The 23,405-nt window shown below is 31.5% G+C and overlaps 1 protein-coding gene and 1 long non-coding RNA gene across 3 annotated transcripts; both read right to left on the reverse strand.

Moving 5' to 3' along the window:
* Positions 1-1,591: 1,591 nt before the first annotated feature.
* On the reverse strand, positions 1,592-4,305 carry LOC110629920 (protein SPIRAL1-like 5). Of its 2 annotated transcripts, none has more exons than XM_021777137.2 (3): positions 4,148-4,305; positions 1,999-2,233; positions 1,592-1,895 (listed from the first exon to the last, which is right to left on the reverse strand). In XM_021777137.2, the coding sequence occupies exons 1-3, from the start codon at positions 4,189-4,191 to the stop codon at positions 1,821-1,823; spliced, it is 354 nt and encodes a 117-aa protein (XP_021632829.1). In that variant the 5' UTR covers positions 4,192-4,305; the 3' UTR covers positions 1,592-1,820. The 2 variants fall into 2 exon arrangements, with proteins under 2 accessions (XP_021632829.1, XP_043806424.1); XM_043950489.1 differs by lacking the exon at positions 4,148-4,305 and adding an exon at positions 2,394-2,445.
* Positions 4,306-16,780: 12,475 nt separating this feature from the next.
* On the reverse strand, positions 16,781-17,449 carry LOC122721775. Its single transcript, XR_006348577.1, has 2 exons — positions 17,265-17,449; positions 16,781-17,198 (listed from the first exon to the last, which is right to left on the reverse strand). It is a non-coding gene; the product is annotated as an uncharacterized LOC122721775 (long non-coding RNA).
* Positions 17,450-23,405: the final 5,956 nt, after the last annotated feature.

The following is a 23,405-nucleotide window of genomic DNA, read 5'->3' on the forward strand; positions in this document are numbered from 1 at the left end:
TAAAAAAAATTAACTTTATCAATCAAAATTTAAAGAGTTGAATATAAATATAAATTATAATAAATATTTTAAAAAAAATTTCAATAACCCTATAATTTATGATGTATTTTTTAAAATTTTTCTCAAAGCTACTTTCTACTCTATACACACACATAAGCATATTCGTTTACATAGGCATATGCATTTCAGATAAATGTGAAGTTCAAAATTAAATTATTGTAAATATAAACTCTGTAGACTCTTCATGCGAGTAAAACTTTGTTGATTTAGACAACCATAAATCAAATGTTTATATATATTCTTTTTGCTAATTAATGTTAATTAATTAATTATATATAAAATCTCAACATAAATATTAATAACGATAATAAAATTTATTGAATTATAATTATTTAAATACCGTAAGAAATTTTAATCAATAACGTGTAATTAAATCAAAATTTAGAAAATTAAAACTAAAAATTAAAATTTTTTTATTGAATTTTAAAAATTGAAAAGTATGTGAAATAATAAAAAAACAAAAAATTTTAAAAAAATAATTAAAAAATAAAATTGACTCCTAAAAAATAGAATTTGAATTTTGAACTTATTACTAAGCACGAGGCTCTCGTTGTATTTCTGAAAGTCGTCTGTCTCGAATTTTTTTTCAAAAGTTAATGTGAACCTTCAACGGATTCAACGGATAGAAAATCGATTCAAGTCTTCTCTAAAATTTAAAACTAATTAATTTGCATCTCTATTTGTTTATAAATCAAACTTAAATTTTGTTTTAAAGATATATATACAAATTCAGGGAAAGAAATATATAAAAAAAAATAGTAAAATATACGACGCCGTTGAAGTTAACAATAACAGCATGATATAGGTAGTATATATAATAGAACAACCTCAATCATAACGAATTAATTAATTCCAAGTTCCAACCAATGCCTAAATCAGTAACCCAAGAGGGACAGATGAACCTCTAATATTATTTTTGGCTCACGCATGTAAGGGGGCACATGCAAATGGAAGAGGGTGAGGAGTTTCATGCAGTAATTCATGCACATGAAAGAAGAGAAAACTAAGACTAGCACCACTGAGAATTAAGGAAAAAGAAAGTGATCTACATTTCAAATGGAAAACAAGTTGAAATTGCAAACCCGATCTCACACTGAAATTCAAGTTCAACTTAATATAGATCCACTGAAAAGTGAAGGATTACTGAATTTGCATATACTTCTGTCCATGGTGAAAGGAACACAGAAGTCATCATGCCAATTTCCAAGGAAAATGGTTTTGGTTTGGACCCTTTTAGAATCCAAACGGGTAAGGTTGTTACCTTTTGGTTTCTAAATTTGGACATGAAAGATAATCTTCGAACTGAAACTATTTGAGAATCCCCAGAAACAGCTGCAGATTGTTTAGCTAGAGCTGTCCCATCTGGCAATATCATGCACTCATGCCTGCGGATTATTATTTCTTTTTAACCCACCTTATGGAGGTTTTGTTGTATGATTTCTTTTTTTAATTTTTTCTTTTTGTCATAAATTTACAAAAGAAGAAAGAAAATGCCTAAATTATTAGCTAAGCTTGTTAATAAGTTTCGTGGGTTTAAAAGGAAAGAACAGAAACATCCTTCCCTTATTATATAGACAAATCACACAAAGCTGTCTAATACTCTAATTTGCTTAACTACAATTTGCAGGACAGACACATATTCTACACTTAAAATTTCATCAACAATAATGGGATATGAGCTGATAACCCTCTTTTATTTTGTTTTAACTGTTTTCCCTGAAATCCCTTATTATATATATAACTGGAGAAATTAAGAAACATTACTTATCTCCAAAGAGATACCCAAGAGATGAATCTCCTCCAGGCACCGACTTGACTTTTGTAGAAGGTCGATCCTGAATAAAACCATGTTTTAACTAGGTTAACAATCATATATAGTTGTTATAAGCATACTTGTAATTTTATAATTAATTAAGAAGCCAAGCTAGATTAGCTCACAGTAATAAAGTTGCCAGAATTCTGGCCTTGAGCTCGGTGATAGTTGTTTGAGACCTTTTGTTTCTCAGATGAAGAATTGCTCGGAGGCTTCTCCTCGGAGATAGTATCAATCCCATATGGGGGTAGGTTGGCAATCCGGGAAGGCGGTGGAGTTGGTTGCTCTTCAGACCCAAAAAGATATCCTAAGGAACTCTGCCTCCCACCGTAGCTTCCACCTCTACTCATGGCTGCGTAGCTGAAAATCAAGATCTGTCAATTGTGTAAACTACAAACAAATGAAAGAAAGCAAGCTGATTAACCCTAATATATACTACTTTTGCTCTGAGTTATGTATGTGGAACTCATGATCATGATGCATGATATATATATATATATGATGATCATGATTCACCTACTTGGTCATCATATTTGCTCATTATTGCACATAGAGACCTAACAAATGAAAAGTTTCAATCTTTTTTATGGAGATAATTAATGTCGTGCTGTTATATTTTACTATAATTAATTAAAATATATTTTTAATTTTAAAATTACATTAAAATTTGCTTATATTTTAATTCCGTTAATTTCTATATATTTTTATTTTTAAATTTTTCCTAAATAATTAAAATACTCCAATAGTTTTAAGATTACATTAAATTACCCTTATATTTTTAAAATATTAACTAAAAAAGATATTTGTTAGTTTTTATTATCCATTTTTATTTTTAATTTATTAGTTAAACCTGAAAAACGTATTCATATTTACCGTTTTTATCAAATAAAACTCACCACTTATCTCATTTCGATTTGTTTCTATATTTTTTTTTATTATATTCTCTCGTGTATCTCTATATTTTTTTTATTTTCGAAAGTGAAATAATTTATAAACCCTAAATTTCTCAATTTTTTTCATAACTCAAAATAAAACTCAATTTTTTTATGGCTGAGCAATTGATCAAAACATTACATTTAAGTTAAGCAAAGTGCAGCTTATAACTTATTTGTTTAAATGGTAAGTTTCTATAAAATGCTCTCTTTGCTGTATAAATAAGTGTAGAATGCAATCAATAAAATTCAATTTCCTTTACTTATCAATTACATTTGCAGATAATATGACAATCATGAGCTAAATGATAAAATTGATGAATAGTAGATCAATGGTGAATTTTATTTAATATGAGTTTAATTTCAACATACAATTATTTTTTTTTAATTTTGGCCCAATGAATTAATGATAAAAATGGATAGAAATTAATGAGTATTATTTTTAGTTAATAAAATAAAAATATAAAAGTATTTTAATTAGTTAAAATAAATTATAGAGGTATAATATCAAATTTTTTTTTTAATTTTGACTAATATAGTAAAGAATGTTTTTTTAATTAACTGAATCAAAATAGAGTATTTTAATATAATTCTAAAATTATAAAGATAGGGTAAATTATAAAGGCATAATAATATTATCTTATTTTATATATATAAAAGTTATAAAAAAATTTGTATGCTTAACCTTTTAAGTTTATTAAATTTCAAAAATTCAAATATGTGACGTGATATTTTTTAAAAGGGATAATATAAAAAAATGCTTTATATTTTTGTGCATTTTTTGAGTCATTGTCAAAAGTTAATTTTATGGAAAAAAATGACTATGTTTTTTTTTATTAATAAAATAATATTTTTTATTAATATTGTTAAATTTTGATAAAATGCATTAAATATTTAATTAAAAATAAGAAAAAGTATAAAACGTATCTTCTGACTTTACACTTTTTTTTTCAAATTAGGGTCTGAGACTAATTTTAGAACAAAAAGATCCTATCATTAACAGTATTATTTTTTTATTAATTTAAGTAAATTTTGATAATAAGCTATTAAATATTTAATTATAAATACGAGTCCTATTTAAAAAATTAAAAAAAATATAAATTTAATCCATGTCACTCTTAAATCTACTCTAATGTGTGAGTTGTTGATGCCCATAAGCTCGTTTAGAAGTGAAAATACTTTATCCTATTGAATTCTAAAGCTATGTTTTTAATTAGTTAGGCAGTTAAAAGTTATGGTTAATTAGCAGAGTTAAATCAAGATAATGGGCGATTCTAACAGGGAAATTAAAAAAAAAAAAAATGTGGAAAATTCAGATAGAGTTGTGCGGTTGGGAGAGAACCTGGAGGGCAAGGGGAGTTGATTCATCAATATCATCGGCAGCATCACTACTCCTGGTTGGGTTGGTCAAGAAATAAGCAGGTACCTACTACGTAAAGATCATCAGATCAACTGTACGCATAGCTATTTATAAAAGCGTGAATAGAATCTTTAGAAAAGATGCATGGAAGAGACAAGGAGCAAAAGGTAGCCACATAAACATTATATATATGTAAGGTGGTGGTGTTACATGTTATGAAGGCTTTTTGCAGTAGCCAGTACTGGCAGGGTGGTGGAACAAACGTTATTAAGATGTCTATGGTCCTATAAATATTTTTCATGTGTGACATGACCACTGTGGGTTTTCGCACAGTTATTTTTTGCACTCGATCTATACGATTGATTATTAAATATGGTTTTATGGTTAGTCTGCAAACTCTGAATGCCGAAAGCATTCTTGAAGTGATCTCATAGTTCTTATGAGGCAATAAAATTGACCCATGAATTTCTTTTTTATTTAAACGCATTTCACGAAAAGATTAAAGGGATAGTACATCAAATTGTCCACAAGCGTCAACTTAATCTTCATTCTAGAGATCCCAAAGATGGGGATATCCACCGCTCAAGAGTAGAAAAGTAGGAGGCCGCCACCAAATTGCCAACCACAATATCCTATGTTGGGTATTTGGACTTGACGACTATGACTTATATTCAAAATATATATATATACACACATAAGGCTTATTAAAAGAAAAATTCAAAAGTTTGCAATAATTCATGTTTATATTTAAAATTTTAAATATTAAATAATGAAGTTAAATATTTTTAATTTTTCATGATTATGGTTAGAATATTAAAAAATTACCAATAAATTACAATATCTTTTAAAATTTTATTTGATTAATAAAATAATTCTTAAAATATATTTTTTATTTCAATAATATTTTTTTAAATTCTATTAGTTACTCATCATTTTCACTTTTATATACATATAATAAATTAATAAAAACTTAAAATATAAAAAAACTTAATAGTCTAATTAAAGCATATCATATTTTTTTATTTAATATTATTAATAAGAAGTAAAATTTTTTATATATGAAAAATGTAGAAATAATTTATAATATTAAGAATAAATATATTCAATGAAATACTTTAATATATAATATTTATATGAGACACTTTATATAAAAGAAATTTATTTATAATAAATATTTATTCAATATAATATATTTAATATTAAATGTTACAAATATAAAATATATTTATTTTTAATATAAAATTTAAAAATAAAGTACTTTATATTTTATTAAAATAAAATTTTAGACACTATATTATAATTGACCGTTAATCTTTTCATATTAAATTAATTTTTAGCAAATTAAAAAGTTTAATTTTATTATTTATTATTTAAATTTTAAAATATAAACATAAATTAATATAAACATTTGAATTTTTTTTATTTAATAAGCTTTTATATATATATATATATATATATATATAATGTGGTCGAAAATAGAGCTATACTAGATAGAGTATGAGGTAGTTGATGCTTATAGCAGCTGCTTCAAAGCTCAAATTAGTAAATTGAAGAATAGAGCGAATATAAATAATTGCTTAGAATTCAAGAGTAGTTGCGTAGGAATTGTATACTTTTGTCTCCGTGATAATTAGTTTTTATACTGTAAGAAGATGAGTTAATTATAATATTTTTTGAAAATTCGACAATGACATGACCGGCTAATTTATAAGGGATATCACTGGTTAATCGATTGGGGATCCCTCGATTACAGGCGTAATGAGTTCTGCTTGATTGTGCCTGCTAATTGTAATTTTATACGAAGACTCGACCTCTTCAAGAAAGGACGAGTCTTACTGAAGAGTCGGGTACAATGGTGTCCGAGTCTTGTTGAAGAATCAAGTACAATGGTATCTGAGTCTTCCTTTTTATATGTGGGACTGCATATCAACTTATCAGACTCTTGCCATGTGACCCTGTCTTATAGTGACAGCTCATAACTCACTTTGGGCGATTGTTGTGTAGCATCAGAGGTCCCCTGCTGGCCTTTAAGATTGAGTGAAGGTTGTTGAGTGAATTTGTAATTTCGAGCAAAGGATTGCTCTTATGAGAAAAAGAGATTTGTAAAAGAGCAAGGGTTTTACTCTAAAATTGTAAGGGGTTTTAATCTTCATCCAAAGAAGATTTGATAGTGGAGTTGAACTCTCAAGGAGGGCTTGAGGAGAGGACATAGGCTTGAGATAGCTGAACCTCTATAAATCTTTGTGTTGATCTTTCTTTACCTTCCTTATTCCCTTTTTAATTTGTGTCTCTTACCTTAAATTTTTTTATAAACCCAATTCACCCCCCTCTTAGGTTGCTTAAAGGGACAACAACCCGGTTGGTCGGCCTACGTATAGGACGTAAAATGCCTTAGAAACTTTTTGTGAAACGGGAGTAACAACTAGTTGATCGGCTTGGCATATGCCCATCTTGCATCCTGGGCATAAAATGCCTTGTTTAGCAGGACTTAATGCCCGTATTATGTCCTGCCGGAACCCGCCTTGTGGTCTTGCATGAAAAACCTTATTTATCGAGACTAACACTTGGATTATAGCCTAACGAATTTTCGTCTTGTGGCCTGGCATGAGATGTCTTGTTTAGTGGGACTAACACTCAGATCATGGCTTGAAGGATTTCCGCCTTGTAGCCTGACATGAGATACCTTGTTTAGTAGGACTAACACCCAAATTATGGTCTGACAAATTCCTAACTTGTGGCTTGGTATGAGATGTCTTGTTTAGTGGGACTAACACCCAGATCATAGCCTAACAGATTTATGCCTTGTGGCCTGACATGAGATGTCTTGTTTAGTGGAATTAACACTCGGATCATGGCCTGACGAATTCCCACCTTATGGCTTGACATGAGATGCCTTGTTTAGTGGGGCTCATATCCAGATTATGGTCTGATGGATTCTCGCTTTGTGACCTGGCATAAGATGTCTTGTTTAGTAGGACTAATACCATAACATAAAACAATTAAAATAAAAGAAAATAAAGCTAAAACTAATGAAACAAAAATAAAGAAAGCTAAAGGAGATGGACATCATGGATATGGACAGTAACTCTCTCCCCACACTTGGATAACATGGTCCTCAATGTGATGAAAATCAATGCAATCTAAGCATTCTTATTTCCTCTAAATAGCCTCCCTTCACACTTAAATCAAAATATAAAACAATAAAGAAGAGTTCAAAATACTACCCGGTGATAAGGAAGGATGCAATGGCCATTTATTATCATTGTTGGTGTGTAGAGCGGATTGTGGCCTACATGTCAGTGACTTTATTTGCTAGGCGTACCAAATGGGTAGCAACAAGCTCCAGGATGATTTTAAAATAACTCTCCATTTGATCGATTCTGGCATTGAGAGTTTGGAAATCTTATTGTGCATCAAAGGGAGGATTAGCCATTGCCGGAGTAGGGACAACAAGGGCAGTGCATACAACTCTTTTTTTAAACACATGGTCTGGTCGAAGGATGATGGAACTGGAGGACGAAGAGAAAACACAATATCATTTTTGCATAATAGACCCATATTGTTAAGACTCATTAGATCCAAGGACAACAGGTCACAAGCTTTGTGTAAATCATTATGTATCAAATCAATCAATCCTTCATATAAAGCTATGTAGGTGACTATGTATCCTAACATCAATGGTCTATGGCGAGTGATCGCAATGCATAACTGTGATGCGATGAAACAATCCAAATTGACTTTTTTATTCTCAATCATGCACTATAGAATAAATAACTCAGTTTTAAATAGGATTTCGAAGGAATCCTTCCTTCCTAAAAAAGAGTATACAAGCAAAAGATATATGAAGATCAGAGCAGGTGAGTGTAAATAAGAATCACTAGATTTGGAAGAATTAAAAGGGACTGGTGGTTGGTGCGTGAGCATTTTATGCATGGATTGTGGATTAAAATTATTGCATATGTCAATGTATACATTCAAGTAAGCTTCAAATTGTGTAGATTCATCATCAATCAACCCAAGTGCTTTATTAAATTCTATTAGAGAATATGTAAATCGCTGATCCAATAGTCTGAATTTTATAACATCAACAGTGTCCAGTGTGCAGCCAGTGAGTAATGCAGTGGAAAATGTGGAATAAAATTCTCATATCAGTTCATAATAAATGGGGCAATTTATGGTAAAAAAAAATCACCCATCCAATATTTTCAATCAAAACATCCACATTCAAATTTAGTTTTTGCACAGTAGAGGCATGTAAGGTTTTACCTTGTACGATGGGAAGAGATAAAACTATAGTATACTTTTCTTTTTTCCTTTTTGCTTGTGAATCAAAGGTTACCACGTGGTTGTGATGGAGCTAGAGGTAAGTGATGTTTGTCTCTCCCAATGTGTAATCGTGTACCTGCAAGAGAGACATTCACAATTGCTAGGTTAGTTTGTGGAGATTTAAGAGAGGTATTTTTTGTAGAAGAAGAAGTGGAATGGAGAGGGCTAGCGAAAGATTGCTATTGGCGATCGATGGTGGGAGACGAGAATGTACGGGCTAGTATAGCAGCAGCGGTTGTGGTGTCGCGTGAGGGCTGTTTGCGACAATAGTGCCGTCGTGCAGCTCTAGTGAGCAGTTCATCATCGGTGCATGGCACCAGAACAACTGTTCATGGTGGTGGATGTGAGGCAGGGGCGGCGTTACCCGATGGGCCTAGCATTGGAGAAGTGGTGTGATCTGGTGTACTCACGCTGAGGTTGTAGGTGGCTGCAGGTGGAGATGGTTTGCTCAAAGCAACAAGAGCTGATGATGCAAGGGTGGTGGTTGACTTTGTGAAAACCCACATCTTCTCTAGATATGGTTTGCTCAAAGCCATAATTAGTGATCGAGGAACTCATTTCTGCAACAAGGTAGTGGAAATCCTTCTTAAAAAGTACCATGTTGTCCATAGAACATCCACTGCCTACCACCCTCAAACAAATGGGCTGGTCGAAATATCAAATAGGGAAATCAAGTCCATCCTAGCGAAAACAGTTTATCCAAATCGCAAAACTTAAGTGTACGCCTAAATGACGCCTTATGGGCATATAGAACAGCCTACAAAAATGCCAATTGGAATGTCTCCATATCGGTTGATCTATGGTAAAGCATGCTATCTGCCCGTCAAACTTGAACACACAGCCTATTGGGTTGTTAAGAGCTACAATCTCGATGCAAAAGAAGCCGGATCCCACATAAAATTGCAACTTCAAGAGATAAAGGAAATACGGCGTGATGCATATGAAGCATCATGGGATTACAAAGCCAAAACCAAAGCCTTCCATGATAAACATATCTCTAGAAAATAGTTTCAGGTTGGTGATAAGGTTTTGCTTTTTGACTCACGATTTAAATTGTTTCTAAAAAAGCTACGGTCTATGTGGATTAGGCCAATCTTGGTAGAACATGTCTTTCCACATGGAGCTGTGGACATACGCAGTCTAGAAACAGACAAGATCTTTAAGGTCAATAGGCACCGTCTGAAACCATTTTATGAAGGATTTGTTGTGCAACTTATAGAAGAGGTTCACCTGAATTGTATATCCTGTAGAGCATGTCCACCAAACAAAAAATTCACTTGGGTTTCTGGGTTGCCATACAGCTCTCTAGCACAATCACCTACCACCGCCCCTTAATTTTTGGGCACTTGATCACTTCCATTGCAGTTAATTTAAAACTATTGCATCCTGATTATACTAATCTTACCCCATCAGCAAACCAACCCCCCTAGACCTACGTACTTTGGATGATATGGGGTTGCTTCGCAAGGTGGGGGGAGTTTTTTCCCCTACTCCTGCAAGACCTGTTATACCACGCCATGAGCGTGTGTTCAGGAAGAAGGCTGTCAACCAGGAGGCAGCATCCCAGCAACCTGTCTTGCCAAAAGTAGCCCAACAGACCACAGAAGAGGCACCTACCGAGACACCTCAAGACCACTCGGTGGAGGCCCGTCAGACCAGAATTGAAGAGAGAATGCAGCATATGGCTGCAAGTGCTGGTGAACAACTTCCTACCTAGAAACCATCTACAAAAGTGATTTGGTCGCGGATTTGGATGCAAATTTGGGCAAATCACACACTTCGCCAGGAAGTCCCTTTCTCTTTTTCTTTCTTTATATTATGCATTGAGGGCAATATTGGAACTAGGTGTGGGGGTATTGAAAATGCTGAGTAGAGGCACTAGGCACTATCTTTTTGCTCTGCTACACCATATTTTTTGTATAGTTCTAGTTTTTCACTTATTCACTTATAGTTACACACATATTCCTTTTTGCACATATGCACATATACATAGATTTTTTGTTTTTGCTCTACTCAACACAGATAAAAAAGTTAAAAGAGTCTCCTATCTCATGACCCCATTGATTTTCCAACCCTTTAAGCCTGAATTGAATTATTTGTAGTGAGTTACTTTCGCCTAGGAAATTTTTCTCTTGAATTGAATCTTCAAACTTGTTGTGGTCAAGGAAGATAAAAATAAACAATGCATGTGACAGAAATAAGTTAGTGCAGCACTCAGTGAGTTGATTTGTCCAAATTACTATAAAAAGAAAAACAAAAACTCAGCAAAGTCAAAAAAGCACAAAACCAAAACCTGTTCCAATGGTCAAGGAATATGAACAGAGCTAGTAGCCACTTGAACAAGTGACCAACTGAGTAACCGAGGGGTGGATATCACAAATATGCACTTTCGCATAAAAAAGTTAATGACTTTTTTAGACAAGAATAAAAAGTGTTACTGAATAAAAATGCTTAAAAAGAGGGCAAGTCACTCTTGAGGCTGCATAAGACTGAAACTAAAAACTAAAGAATGAGCATAATCAAATTAAAACTTTCTCTTGGCCACGGTAGATAAGGGGAAAGAAGGAAAAAAAAAGACGACCTTAATGCATGTACTCTACACTGCGGTGTTTCAATTTGGGAATCTAGGGTGGTTGATTAAGTGATAATTAGGCTCAAAAGAAAAGGAGCTTAATTAACTAAGTTATTTATTACTTGAGAACAAACAAAAAGCTAAGTGTGGGGTATTTGGTCAAGCATAATTTAGCCACATTTTTGTTATCATTATTACTGTTTAAATATGAACTTTCCTAACTTAATTTATGTTTTTATAATATTTTTGCATAAAAGCTGAAAAATAGAAAAAAAAAAAGCTGAAGAATTGATTTGGTTGAAGTGATTTGGCCAAATCAAGCCCCAAAGAATGATTAAGGTAGCTGTAGGAAGAGGAAGTTAAAACATTCAAGACTTGATATGCCCAAAATGATTTGCCCGGATCGCTGGCCAATGCACTTGAAGAAAGCCGAAACAAAAACCCGGAGGTGACTCGCAAAAACGATTTGGGCAAGTGATTTGCCCAAATCAACTGTCTCCAGCAAGAAAATACAGAAGTGCGGGAAAGGTGAAAATTCAAAAGTCTTAGAGTCCTATCCTACTTCAAATACAACAAGACTAATCCTATGACACCTCCAGAAATCACACTAAAGGAAGTCCTTCACCAAAGGAGATCTATTTATGCTAAAATACAAAGACAAAGAAAGAATTAAAGACCATCAAAGACCAAGTCAAAGACCAAGTCAAAATAGGATTCAACTCCAAGAAGGATTAGGACTTATCACTTATAAAAAGAGGGCGGCAACCAACAGAAGGGGATATCAGAATTCTCAGCAGAAAGCTCTAGCAGTGCCTCTCTCTCTCTTTTTCTTCTTTCTTTTCTCTTTCATGTATTATTTGTTCACCATGAGTGGTTAAAAATCTTTTCCTCTAATTGGAGTTGGAGAAATTTCAATTTTGTTATGAATTGAAAGATCTAAAACTCCATTGTCAAACTTTTATTTTTCAATATTTATGCAACTTGTTTTTCATGTTATTATTGTCTTGCTATTAAAATCAATAAGGACCCATTGTTTTTAATTGCATAAGCAATATATTGTTAGTTTGAGTGATTTAGGTCCGTAATTGCTTAGATTATTTGAAAACAAATAACAATTGGTTGCATGATCTAATTTAACCACGTGGTTGGCAAGGCTAGAATTAGATTTCTTTATTTCTTACAGCAGTTAACAGTTGAAAAGTGAAGAACACCAAGAACATTCCTTGGTAACTAGTTAACAAGTTTGTTAACTAGTGTTTGATTAGCGAACGTTTTCTAATCAAACTAAACTTAAGGAGGAATTTGGTTGTGGAGAGTGTCTTCCACAATCTAAACTAATTTATTGAAATAAATAGAAGAATTAAAGTATCAATGATCAATTACAAACTGAAATGGATCCTATACTTCAACTAGGATCTTTTTATTATTAATTTACTCATCTTTTGATCATTACTTTCTTTACTACTTTAGTTTTAATCTTAGTTCATCATCATAAAAAACAACCCCCTTTTATTTTACTATTATTATTAATTTGCCCAAGTTATTGTTAGGAAAGTCTTTAGTGTCAAATTCCTGTGATTCGATCCTATTATCACTATCTACAGTTCTTAACTGTTGATTTCTAATAGGTTTATTTTTAACGGTTTCGACAACCACTATCAACTACCCTTCATCAACATCTCAAATCTATGGGTATTGCAATACACTATCTTAATATACAAATCACAACTCAATTTCAAGTCTCAAAAGAGATATGCAAAATCACAATCAACCCATAATCAATTCCATATGAATTTAAAAGAAAGTTCCACAAAAATCAATTTCACAAGAATAAAAAGAGCGCGTACATGATTGTATTGTTTCTATGAAATTAATTTTTGTAAAAAGCACAAGTAACCCAATTCTCGATCGACAAGCACCAGTTGAGCAATCCAATTCCGCAAAAATAATTTTATAAAAATCGATTCCACAAGCAAACCAATTCTCGATTGATTAGTGCCTACAAAGCAATCCTGCAATCACTACCTTATATCTTGACGGGAAATAGGATCAATTGGTTCAAATTGTATCAATCATATCGAAGGTAGCGAACCAGAGTTTAAAGAAGAAAGGCATGTACTTTTCTCTTTGGAGAAAAGGATAGTACATGCATGCTAAATCAGTAAAACTACAAGTGAATTTGAAGACTATTGATAGCGAATTTGAGTCAAGAAAGAGGAGGAGATAACTGAATATAATTATTAATATAAAGTTAAAAGGATAAGGAGAAGAAGAAGAATCGATCAGAACCATTAATTTAAAATAAAAAGGAAAATAAGGTGAAGGAGAGCAAATCTAAGTTAAAAGGAGAAGAAGCCAAAGGAGGAGAAAAAAAAAAGGGAGAAGGGAAACAAACTAAGAGCATTTAGGAAAATAAAATATAATCTCTCGGCTTTATATTTAATTGAAAAAATGGATGGAAGGGCTAACTTTTTAGACTGAATTAAAGGTTAAGGATTAAAGTGTTTAGTTCTAAAAATTAAGAACAAATTTGTTAATTATGTCATCTCTCATGAATTAAAAAATAATTTTTTCTTATAAAAACCATTTTGCAATTTTATTTAATAATTTTGAACTGTTTATACTTAAAACGCATTGAATTTTGAATTAACTTGTAATGCTCTTAAAATTATAATATATACATATATATCTTAGACAAATATAAAGAAAGCCAATAAGGTATCTTTAAAAAGAGGAAAAAAAAACATGAACCACCATCACTACAATCAAACATTACTAATAATTAAATAGAATAAACTGGAGAGAAATTCGTATACGCAATTCAAACGTCATCGATACTAACAAAACCCACACCTAGAAACAAATATGACAAAAAGAAGCAGAAGAAGCTATTATGATTCAATGGAAGAAGACAGAGTTACAGGCACAGCGAAACAAGAGGTATTGGAATATTAGGGAAAATAAGTGAAGATTCCACCAATAAAACAACAATGTTTCCACAGATATCAGTATATCATAGGATTTCCTTCCTTCCAACTTGGTGAAATTAGGTCAGGTACTAAGCTAGAATCACTTCTACACTATTTCCTATTACGAAATTGAATGGTAGCAACACAATCAGAATCAGTATCGCAACATCACAGGTCATTAAGAAATTGAATCGCAGCAACACAATCAGAAATAATAAAAAAAAGTTGAGATACCCAAATCCTTCGCTCGAGAGGCTATAGTGAAGCAGGTGAAGGGGAAATTTGCCTCCGTCTTGAGCTCGAAGCTGCTGTCACGATGCTCGTGGCGTGAAAATGTTGTGTCGCTGAAGGAGTTCGGGAGAAGGGGCGTCAAGATGAGTGAAAATGACTTGAGAGATGGCGTGAAGATGAGTGAAAATGACTTGAAGCCGTATCGCGGGAGATGGGACTGTTTGGATGTTTGAGAGATGAGTGAAAATGGGTTAGTTTTTTTTTTTTTTTTTCCCTTGAAAAAAGAAAGAATATAGAAAAAATTAATAGCTTCGTGAGGGAAATTATAAATTAAAAATATAAACTTCCTTTTTATTTAATCAATAAATTTTTTAATTATTTTTATCTCAATAAAAAAACATAAATATTTGAAAATACCTCAAAAATTAATTAAATAAAGCCAAATTTGTATATGAATCATATTTGAAGAAATTTAAAACATAAGTTATTGTCAATACTTTTTTTTGAAGTATTTTAATTAGAATTAGAATACTAAATATTAGTTGAAACTATTAACTAGAAAAGACTAGAATATAATGTAATATTATTTTATTTTATTATTAAATAATAATCAAATATTAAATTATGGATATAAATAAAATCGCAAATAGATGAGTAATCTATTTGTAAAATTAAATTTATACAAATAAATTTACAAATCGATATATAATGTGTTTATAAAATTAAACAAATAAAGAATTTTTTAAATAAACATATAATCTGTTTATAAAATTAAATAGTCGCGAATTTATAAACAGATATTTAATTTATTTATAAAATTAAATCGATACGATAATTTTTTAAAGAGACATATATGCTGTTTAAAAAATTAAATGACTACAAATAAATTTATAAATAAATATGTAATTTATTTATAAAATTAAATTGATAAAAATAGACATATAATATATTTATAAAATTATATAAATATAAAAAATTCACAAAAATATGTATAATTTATTTATAAAATTAAATGGATATACAAATATTTAAACATGCAATCTATTTATAAAATTAAATAAATATTAACAGATTTACAAACACACAGGTATAATTAGTTTGTACAATTAAATTCATATAAATGAAGGTAAAATTTATTTATAAAAAAATATTTTTCAATATCCATTTGTAAATCTATTCCATTATAAATATATCTATATCTGTCTGTAATTTTTTTTATTTTATCAAATTGTGAAAAAATTCTGTTGAATTTATTTTTTCATATCAATTAGAAGGTTTATTTCAAATATAATATTTTTACATTTTTGAGTGATGCACTAAATAATAAACTCATATATAATTCATGCAAGTTTAAAATACATAATGGTAAATTTATTTTAGATCACACTTTTATATTGTTTGAAATTAAAATATTGAATATTCAAAGGAAAATTATTAATATATTTATAAAAATTATAATCATAAAATACAAATTAATCATGACTTATCACATAAGTCATAAAGGATCCATTTAATTATTATTAATTTTATTTCAAATTTTGTTTATTGTACTTTAAATTTTTATAAAATAAAAAAGTTACTTTAATAAAGTTAAATTAACTTTATATTTTATTAAAATTTAGAATAGAATCAGAAAATTTTATAGTATAATCAATTATCAATAATATTATTTTTTACTTTTTTTTATAAAATACGAGCGTTTAATTATTATGAATTTTAAAAATTTAAATTTAAATGTTTAATAAATTATAGTTAATATTAATTTATTTAGTAAGTCAATTTCTTTTTTTTGGCTAAAAATAAATATGACCATTAATAAAGGTCTAAGCCCAAGGAGAGTTACAAAACAGGATGAAGGCCCAAATAAAACTACAAATACTACCCAAGGCCCATAACCCATGCCAAAAGAAAACAACCCGACTTACAACCGGGCACAGGATCCACGTAGAGGATATGAACCAACAAAACATTGCAAGCGTCACAGATTATCTCTTGGTAGAATAAGTATGTTCAGATCTACCCATCACCGACGAGTAGGGGCGATCAGTATTCGGTTCAAATTGAAAAAATCGATCGAATCGAATTGATTTAAAATTTTGATTCAGTTTTTTATATATTTCGATTTGATTTAGTTTTTAATTTCAGAAATTTCAGTTATTTCGGTTCGGTTCGGTTTTGATCAGAAAAAAACCGAAAAAATCAAATCGAATCGATTAGTGATAATAATATTTTTTTTCAATAATATAGAGAAATTAAATCATATTAAGATTAAAATATTTTAATTAAATTTTAAAATATTAAAAATAAAGTGTAAAAAATAAAAAAATTATTAAAAATCGAAATCGATCAAACCGAACCGAATCGAACTGAATCAGACCGGTTCGGTTCGGTTCGATTTCTGACAAAAATCAGTTCGATCGGTTTTCATAAATACTAAAATTTCGGTTTTCAGTTTATTCGGTTAGGTTCGATTTTGAATCGAACCGAACAAATACTCACCCCTACCGACAAGAGAGATAAACCCAACACAATCTACATTGAGACCCATAGTGAGGTAGAAAGAGTAACATGCAAGCCCGTCAATCCACTGTTAAGGAGACAAGAGTTGAGTTTTAAACTAGAACAATAACACCAGCGAAGAAGAGAAATAGATCTAATATAAAACAATTCAAATGGTGAACCAATCACAATGAAGAATCCATATCTAGATCTCCACATCCTATCGCAACTTCGACAAGAAGAACTAGTATGGCATAGTCTTGGCTTTTAGAGTAGCCAATGAAAGATTGGAGCAATCCAACTGGAGCTGTCCTGAGCGTCTTTGGGATGATCAACTGAAATTCGTTGGAGAAGCTGAGCACCAAGGTAACGAGCACCAAAGCAAAATACAAATACAAAATCCATAGGACCAAACGGTAGCTAAGAGAACTGATCTCTATACAAAAGAAGAACTGCTGTCAGAAACCAAACAAAATAAAAAGAAAAAGAAAAATATATACACCTTAACTCGATGGTGGGAAGAGAGGAACCCACAGCTGGACAGAGAAAGGCCGAATATCATCGGCAAATAAAGGTCTAAAATCCATAAAAAAAGGAGAAAGGTGAAAGGGTTTTCTCTCTATTTTGAATAGAGAGAAAGGTAAAAATTATAATGGGTAAAAGATTCAATTGGTAGAAAGATACAAATATACATATGGCTTTCATCATTCAATTTTATACTTAGGGTATAGGAGGAGTAATTAAACGAAGCAGTTGGTGAATACAATGGTAGATATATTGGAAAGCAACAATGTCGCTTGTTTCCTTTATCATCAACGTTTCATTATTTTTTCTTCTCAAAAAAATCCCTATTTTTTCTCAATGAATTACCAAAAATAACATTAAAATTTTCAGTTCCAGTAAAACTTCAAATATTCTAAAATGCATATATTAGCCTTAAATATAATTTATATCTCGTACTATATTTTAAAGAAAATTGGCCTTTATTGCTCAAAGTAAATTTTGTAATGTTTAAATTAAAAAATTGAAATATCAAGTATAAATTGATTTCAAAGGTAAAGTTGGGTACTTAATCATATGAAATGTATGAGGGATTATTTGATTACAATTAAACAATTAAATTGAATTGATAAAATTTTTATTATTATATTTTTGTTTTTTTTTTGGTAAAAACACATGAAGGTGCTAAGCACCATAAGCAAAATAAACGAATATATGTATATAACACTAATATTATCCCCATCAGCCAATTTAGGACGCCTTTTAAATGGATGATTTAAAATTCGGGTACCTAAGAGATATTCTTGAGCCAAGGTCGCAAGATAATCTATGGAAAAATTTGCCTCATGATTATAGGGATGGGAACAGCTAGGGTACCGCGAAATTGAGAGTACTCAAATCCGAACCCGATTATATGTAAAATTCTCGAATCCATCCCAAATCCGTTTAGTATTTTAATTTTAATACTCGTACTCGTCCCAAATCCGTTTAATAATACCCGCACAATACCCGAATCCGACCGAACCCCATTTTTTTACTTTAATTCAATGACAAAAAAATTTAAAGATTTGGATATTATAACCCAAATAACAAACCTGAATTAGGAAATTTAGATATACTAAAACAAAATAAATATATTACAAATTCATCATAACACAACCATTAATCAATTATCTATTCAATATAAAATTTTGAACAAATGAAATGTTCCAAAAGTTCATTAAACTACATTGATTGAATATAAAATATATTCAATTAGCTATTTCAATCTCCAATATCAAATTGTGCTTGAAAACCTTCAAAAAAAATAAATATAGAAAAATTAGAATATCATAGTTGCAAAATAATACACATTATCATAAAAAATAATAGAATAAAAATCAAACTTACATATTAAAATTGTGAAATCCATGATTTAATTCACATCATTCTCAACATCCCATAAACAAGATATACTCTCATTTGAACAACCAGCTACATAGTAATATAGAAACAATTATTAACATTTATCAGCTTTACATTAAAATAAAATAAAATAAAAATAAGAGTTTATTGTTGTAATTACCTTCAATTTCTGACCATAACCAATTTTGTGAGCACATCAATGCTTCCAAAGTATCTTCATGGAGTCTACTTCTAGGAATACTAACAACTCTACCTCCAGTACTAAAAGCAAACTCATATGCAACTGAAGACACATGTACAATCAAAAAATCTCTAGCAATCATTTGTAATATAGGATATTTTATCTCATTTGTCTTCCACCAATTAAGAATATCAAATTCTTGCATCCATGGTAAAATAGGCTCTTCAAGATAATGATCCAATTCAGATTTCACATGAACACTAGTGGAAGAAGAGTTAAGAAATGCAACTAGATTACTAAAGCCTTTCTTCAAAGAACCTTGATTTTCTGAAATTGAAATAGGTGGAACTGAAGATGAACTTTGAGATTTTGGCTTGAAAGCTCGAGATTGGTAATCATTAAGTAAGTTGTAACAAGTAACCTTAACTTGTTCAATCTCATTCGATGCATCATCACCATAAATAATTGGAAAATAGTATTCCACCACTTTTATCTTATACCGTGGATCCAATATGACAGCAACAGCCAAAACAATGTAAACCAGACTCCAATATTTATCAAAATTTTCAAACATTCTGGCAGATATTGACTTTATAACATCATCATCAGAACTCATCCATTCCACAATTGAATTTCGCAATTGGCAAATGGAAATGAAAAAACAATTAGAAGCTGAAATATTTTCTCCCAGAAAATATTTCAGTGATGCTATGAAAAGTTTCTAATTTTTCTGCAACTCTTTTTGCCATTTCTCAATCATCATAAGTAGGCACATCCTTGTAACTCTTTTCCCTAATTTTCAATCTAGGAAAAACATCTTTGTACTCAATTGCAGTTTAAAGCGTATGATATGCTGAGTTCCATCTTGTTTTACAATCTAAACTCAACTTTTTTGTACAAGTAATCTTCAATTGTCTAGCCATTTCTTCAAATTTTTCTACTCGTTGAGGAGAAGCTATCCAAAATACTACATTATCCCTAATACTTGAAAGTGAACTCTCAATAGTGGCTAACCCATCCTTAACAACAAGATTTAAAATATGTGCACAACACCTCATATGCAATACAGCCCTATCACATAAAAGATCACCAAACAATTTATCAATCACAATAGAAACCATACCATCATTAGTAGAGCAATTGTCTACAGTGATTGTAGAAATTTTGGTCTCTATATTCCACTTGCTAAAAGCCTCCATTAGATATTTGGCAAGCTCCTCCTTAGTATGAGGTGTTGGGACATACACAAATCTACATAATAAAAATAAGAAAAAAATTAATAAAATATAAAGTTAAATCTTATTGAAAATAAATCTTCATAATAACAAAGATAGAGAGATAAGAAATTTACCGCAAAATCCGATTTTGTAGCACCCAAGATTCATCAATATAATGTGCTGTGATAGACATATAGCCTTTCTTTTGATTTGATGTCTACATATCAGTAGTGATTGCTATTCGACTCTTGAGTTTCTCCAAAGATTTGTATAATTTATTAAACTCAAGATCGTAGATATCCAAAACATCTTTTTTAATGGTATTTCGAGAAACCATTTTGAAGAGTGGTTGAAGGCTGGCAACAAAGTTTCTAAATCCCACATGTTCAGTAATGGAAAGTGGATACTCATGTAATATAATGGCATACGCTAACTCCCTTCTTGATTTTTCTTGATCAAATGTAAAGTTTCCAAAATGCACTTTTCTATCACTTCTTATATCCATAGAAATCTGCTTTTGCTTCTCTAGACATTTGACTATGTCTTGATTGCCTTTCTTTGCACATTTCTCTATATGATTGTGCAAAGACCTAGTCCTATTTTTGTTATTAGCTTTGAGGCTTGCCTTACAATGATTATAAATTGCCCAATCATCCCCACTATGATGGACTTTTTCAAAATGATTCCAAACAGTTGATGTCAACTTCCTTTTCTTTCCCAAATTACTAATTGGAGGAACACTAACAGTTGGATTTGTATTGGTTGGCAATGAATGAGAGGGATTGATTGGTATCGATGGCTCTAATTGAGAATGGGTGGAACTATTAGCGGGCTGAGTGGTTGAAGAAGGTTGAGAGGGCTGAGTGGTTGAAGAAGGTTGAGAAACAGTAGTAGCTTTACAACTCGCTACAGTTTTGGAACTATTAAACGTTGACATTTTAAATATCCTAAATATGAAGAACAATAACATGTATTAGCAAACAGTACATAACCACAAGAACAAATAACATATAGTAACTTAATCAACAAATAAATTTATTTAAGTCAATACATAACCACAAACTAAAATAACTACTCCAGTTCACCTAGTTAATTCTAAAGATTTGCTCAAAGATACCTAAGTCAACACACCCATACTCATCACAGAGAATGATAATATCAATAATTTAACTCACAAATAAATTACTAACAGTTAAAACATAGATTGTAAATCAAGTATGAGAACTTGCAATAATTTTCACAAAAAACTATCTACAGGATATGCAGAACCCAACAGTAGAAACATTGGAGAAATATCATTCTGGTAAATTAAGCATGGAATCTGATAGTATTAATATATTTTAACAGCAACTAAAAAAATCTTGATTATCATATTAATCAGTGACCAAATAGCAAATAATCAGATAATCAGATTAATAGTCCATAAATTCTAAAAATCTTTAATAGCAACTTTTAATCCACAAATCAGATTAATAGTCCATAAATTTTAACAGATTTTTTAACAGTATCCAAATAATCAGATTAATGGTCCATAAATTCTAAAAATCTGTAATAGAAACTAAAAATTCTTTAACAACATGCATATAAAAGATCATGATTATCAAAAAATTTGATTGCAAACCTGAAGAGAGTTCCAGTCAAAGGAGATGTCGCCGACGCCGATTGGGGAGAGGCAAGGGTTGTCTCCGGCAGTCGTCAGTGAAGTGGGGAAGAGAAGCATCAATTGGAAAGAGGCATTGGGGCTTGTCAAGGTACAGCTTTTCTAACGGATTTCAAACCAAACTGGAAAATCCAATCCAAGTGATCAAATATAATTTAGCCACATTTTTTCTATCTTTATTACTGTTTAATTACACATTTTTTTCAGCTTAATTTATGTTTTTGTAATGTTTTTGCAGAAAAATGAGAAAATGGAAAGTTGGAAAAAAAGTGCAGAAAAAGCTGGAAAATTGATTGGGTCAGAGTGATTTGACCAAATCACCCGCAAGAAACCAAAGCAGAAGGCTAAAGGCTGGAACCTGGAAGTGATTCACAGAAACGATTTGGGCGGGTGATTTGCCCAAATCACCCGCCCAAATCACACTGATGCCAGAGAAACTAGAAGCGCGGGAAAGAAGAGCAGAAAATCAAAATTCAACAGTGGAGAAGTCCAATCCTACTTCAAACACTACAAAGTCAATTCCAAGAGCCACGAGAAGGTCTTTTCACTCAAAGAATTCCATTCACAATTAAATACAAAATCAAAAGAGGAATCAAAGACTACAAAAGACCAAGTCAAGATTAGGATTTCTAAACCCTAATTGGATTAGGATTCTCCATCTGTAACGACCCGAAAATTGGACCGCTACCGGCGCTAGGATCCGGGTCGACTTAAGGCCGCCGGGACCCGTAGCAAGCCTAACATGCATCCTGTGAACCTGCTTAATCCCATACATGATCAACAATAAGCATAGAAATTAAAACTTTCCTTTGCATACTCATCAACCAAACTCAACCTGTGCATAAACATTAACATAACCTTGATCCCTCTGTGGGATCTCATCTGTGCCCTCAATGGGTAACATACATCTGTTGAGTTGGTTTTCATAAACATTACAAAATCTCTAAGATCATGTATAAAAGGGATACAACAATCTATGGTCAAGCACATACTAACATCCATAAAACTCATTACATAACTATACTGCACTTTTACATTACAATTTGATCATGTCCATTTCTATCTATTACATAAGCATGACTCCTTCACTCTATCCGAACTCCCGCACTATATCCTGTACCTGTAAGCCTGGGGGAAAAGGGAGAGGGGTGAGCTAAAAGCCCAGTGAGTAGAGCTATTAAAACACATTAACACTATGCTCAAGTGGAATGCATCATAACACAAACAATTCACATAAGGGTTGGGTGAACTCGTCACCAAATAGTCCAAGTTAACTCTGTGCCAGGCCTGTAGAATGGGGCCTGGTCTTCCTGTCATAACATACATTACTTACCATTTTCCCAGGGCCTCCTCTGGGCTCCTGGTCTTCGAGTCCCATAACCGTACCTTACTCTGTGCCAGGCCTGTAGACTGGGGCCTGGACTTGCTTACTCTGTGCCAGGCCGTAGCATGGGGTCCTGGTCTTCCTGTCTTGGACTAATTGGGTCATCCAACATTCACCCACAACAACAACAATTTATGCAATGCGGCATATTCGTGAAAACTAATGCAATCATCCTATTGCATAATCATGATGCATGAAACATGATAAAACATTTAATTTAAAAGATTAAGTTTAGTTCCACTCACCTCTGGCTGACTCTGACAACACCGAAGCAGCTGACTCACTGCTGGGGTCCT

This window comes from Manihot esculenta, chromosome 1, assembly GCF_001659605.2.
Source record: "Manihot esculenta cultivar AM560-2 chromosome 1, M.esculenta_v8, whole genome shotgun sequence".
Classification (NCBI taxonomy): Eukaryota; Viridiplantae; Streptophyta; class Magnoliopsida; order Malpighiales; family Euphorbiaceae; genus Manihot; species Manihot esculenta.

Excerpts from the sequence above, each read along its gene's own strand:
- LOC110629920 (XM_021777137.2), bottom strand. The coding sequence starts at position 4,191 with ATGCTGCCGATGATATTGATGAATCAACTCCCCTTGCCCTCCAG. Across the intron at positions 2,234-4,147 it reads CAACTCCCCTTGCCCTCCAG|CTACGCAGCCATGAGTAGAG; the intron begins GTTCTCTCCCAA and ends CTTGATTTTCAG. Across the intron at positions 1,896-1,998 it reads ATTCTGGCAACTTTATTACT|GATCGACCTTCTACAAAAGT; the intron begins GTGAGCTAATCT and ends GGTTTTATTCAG.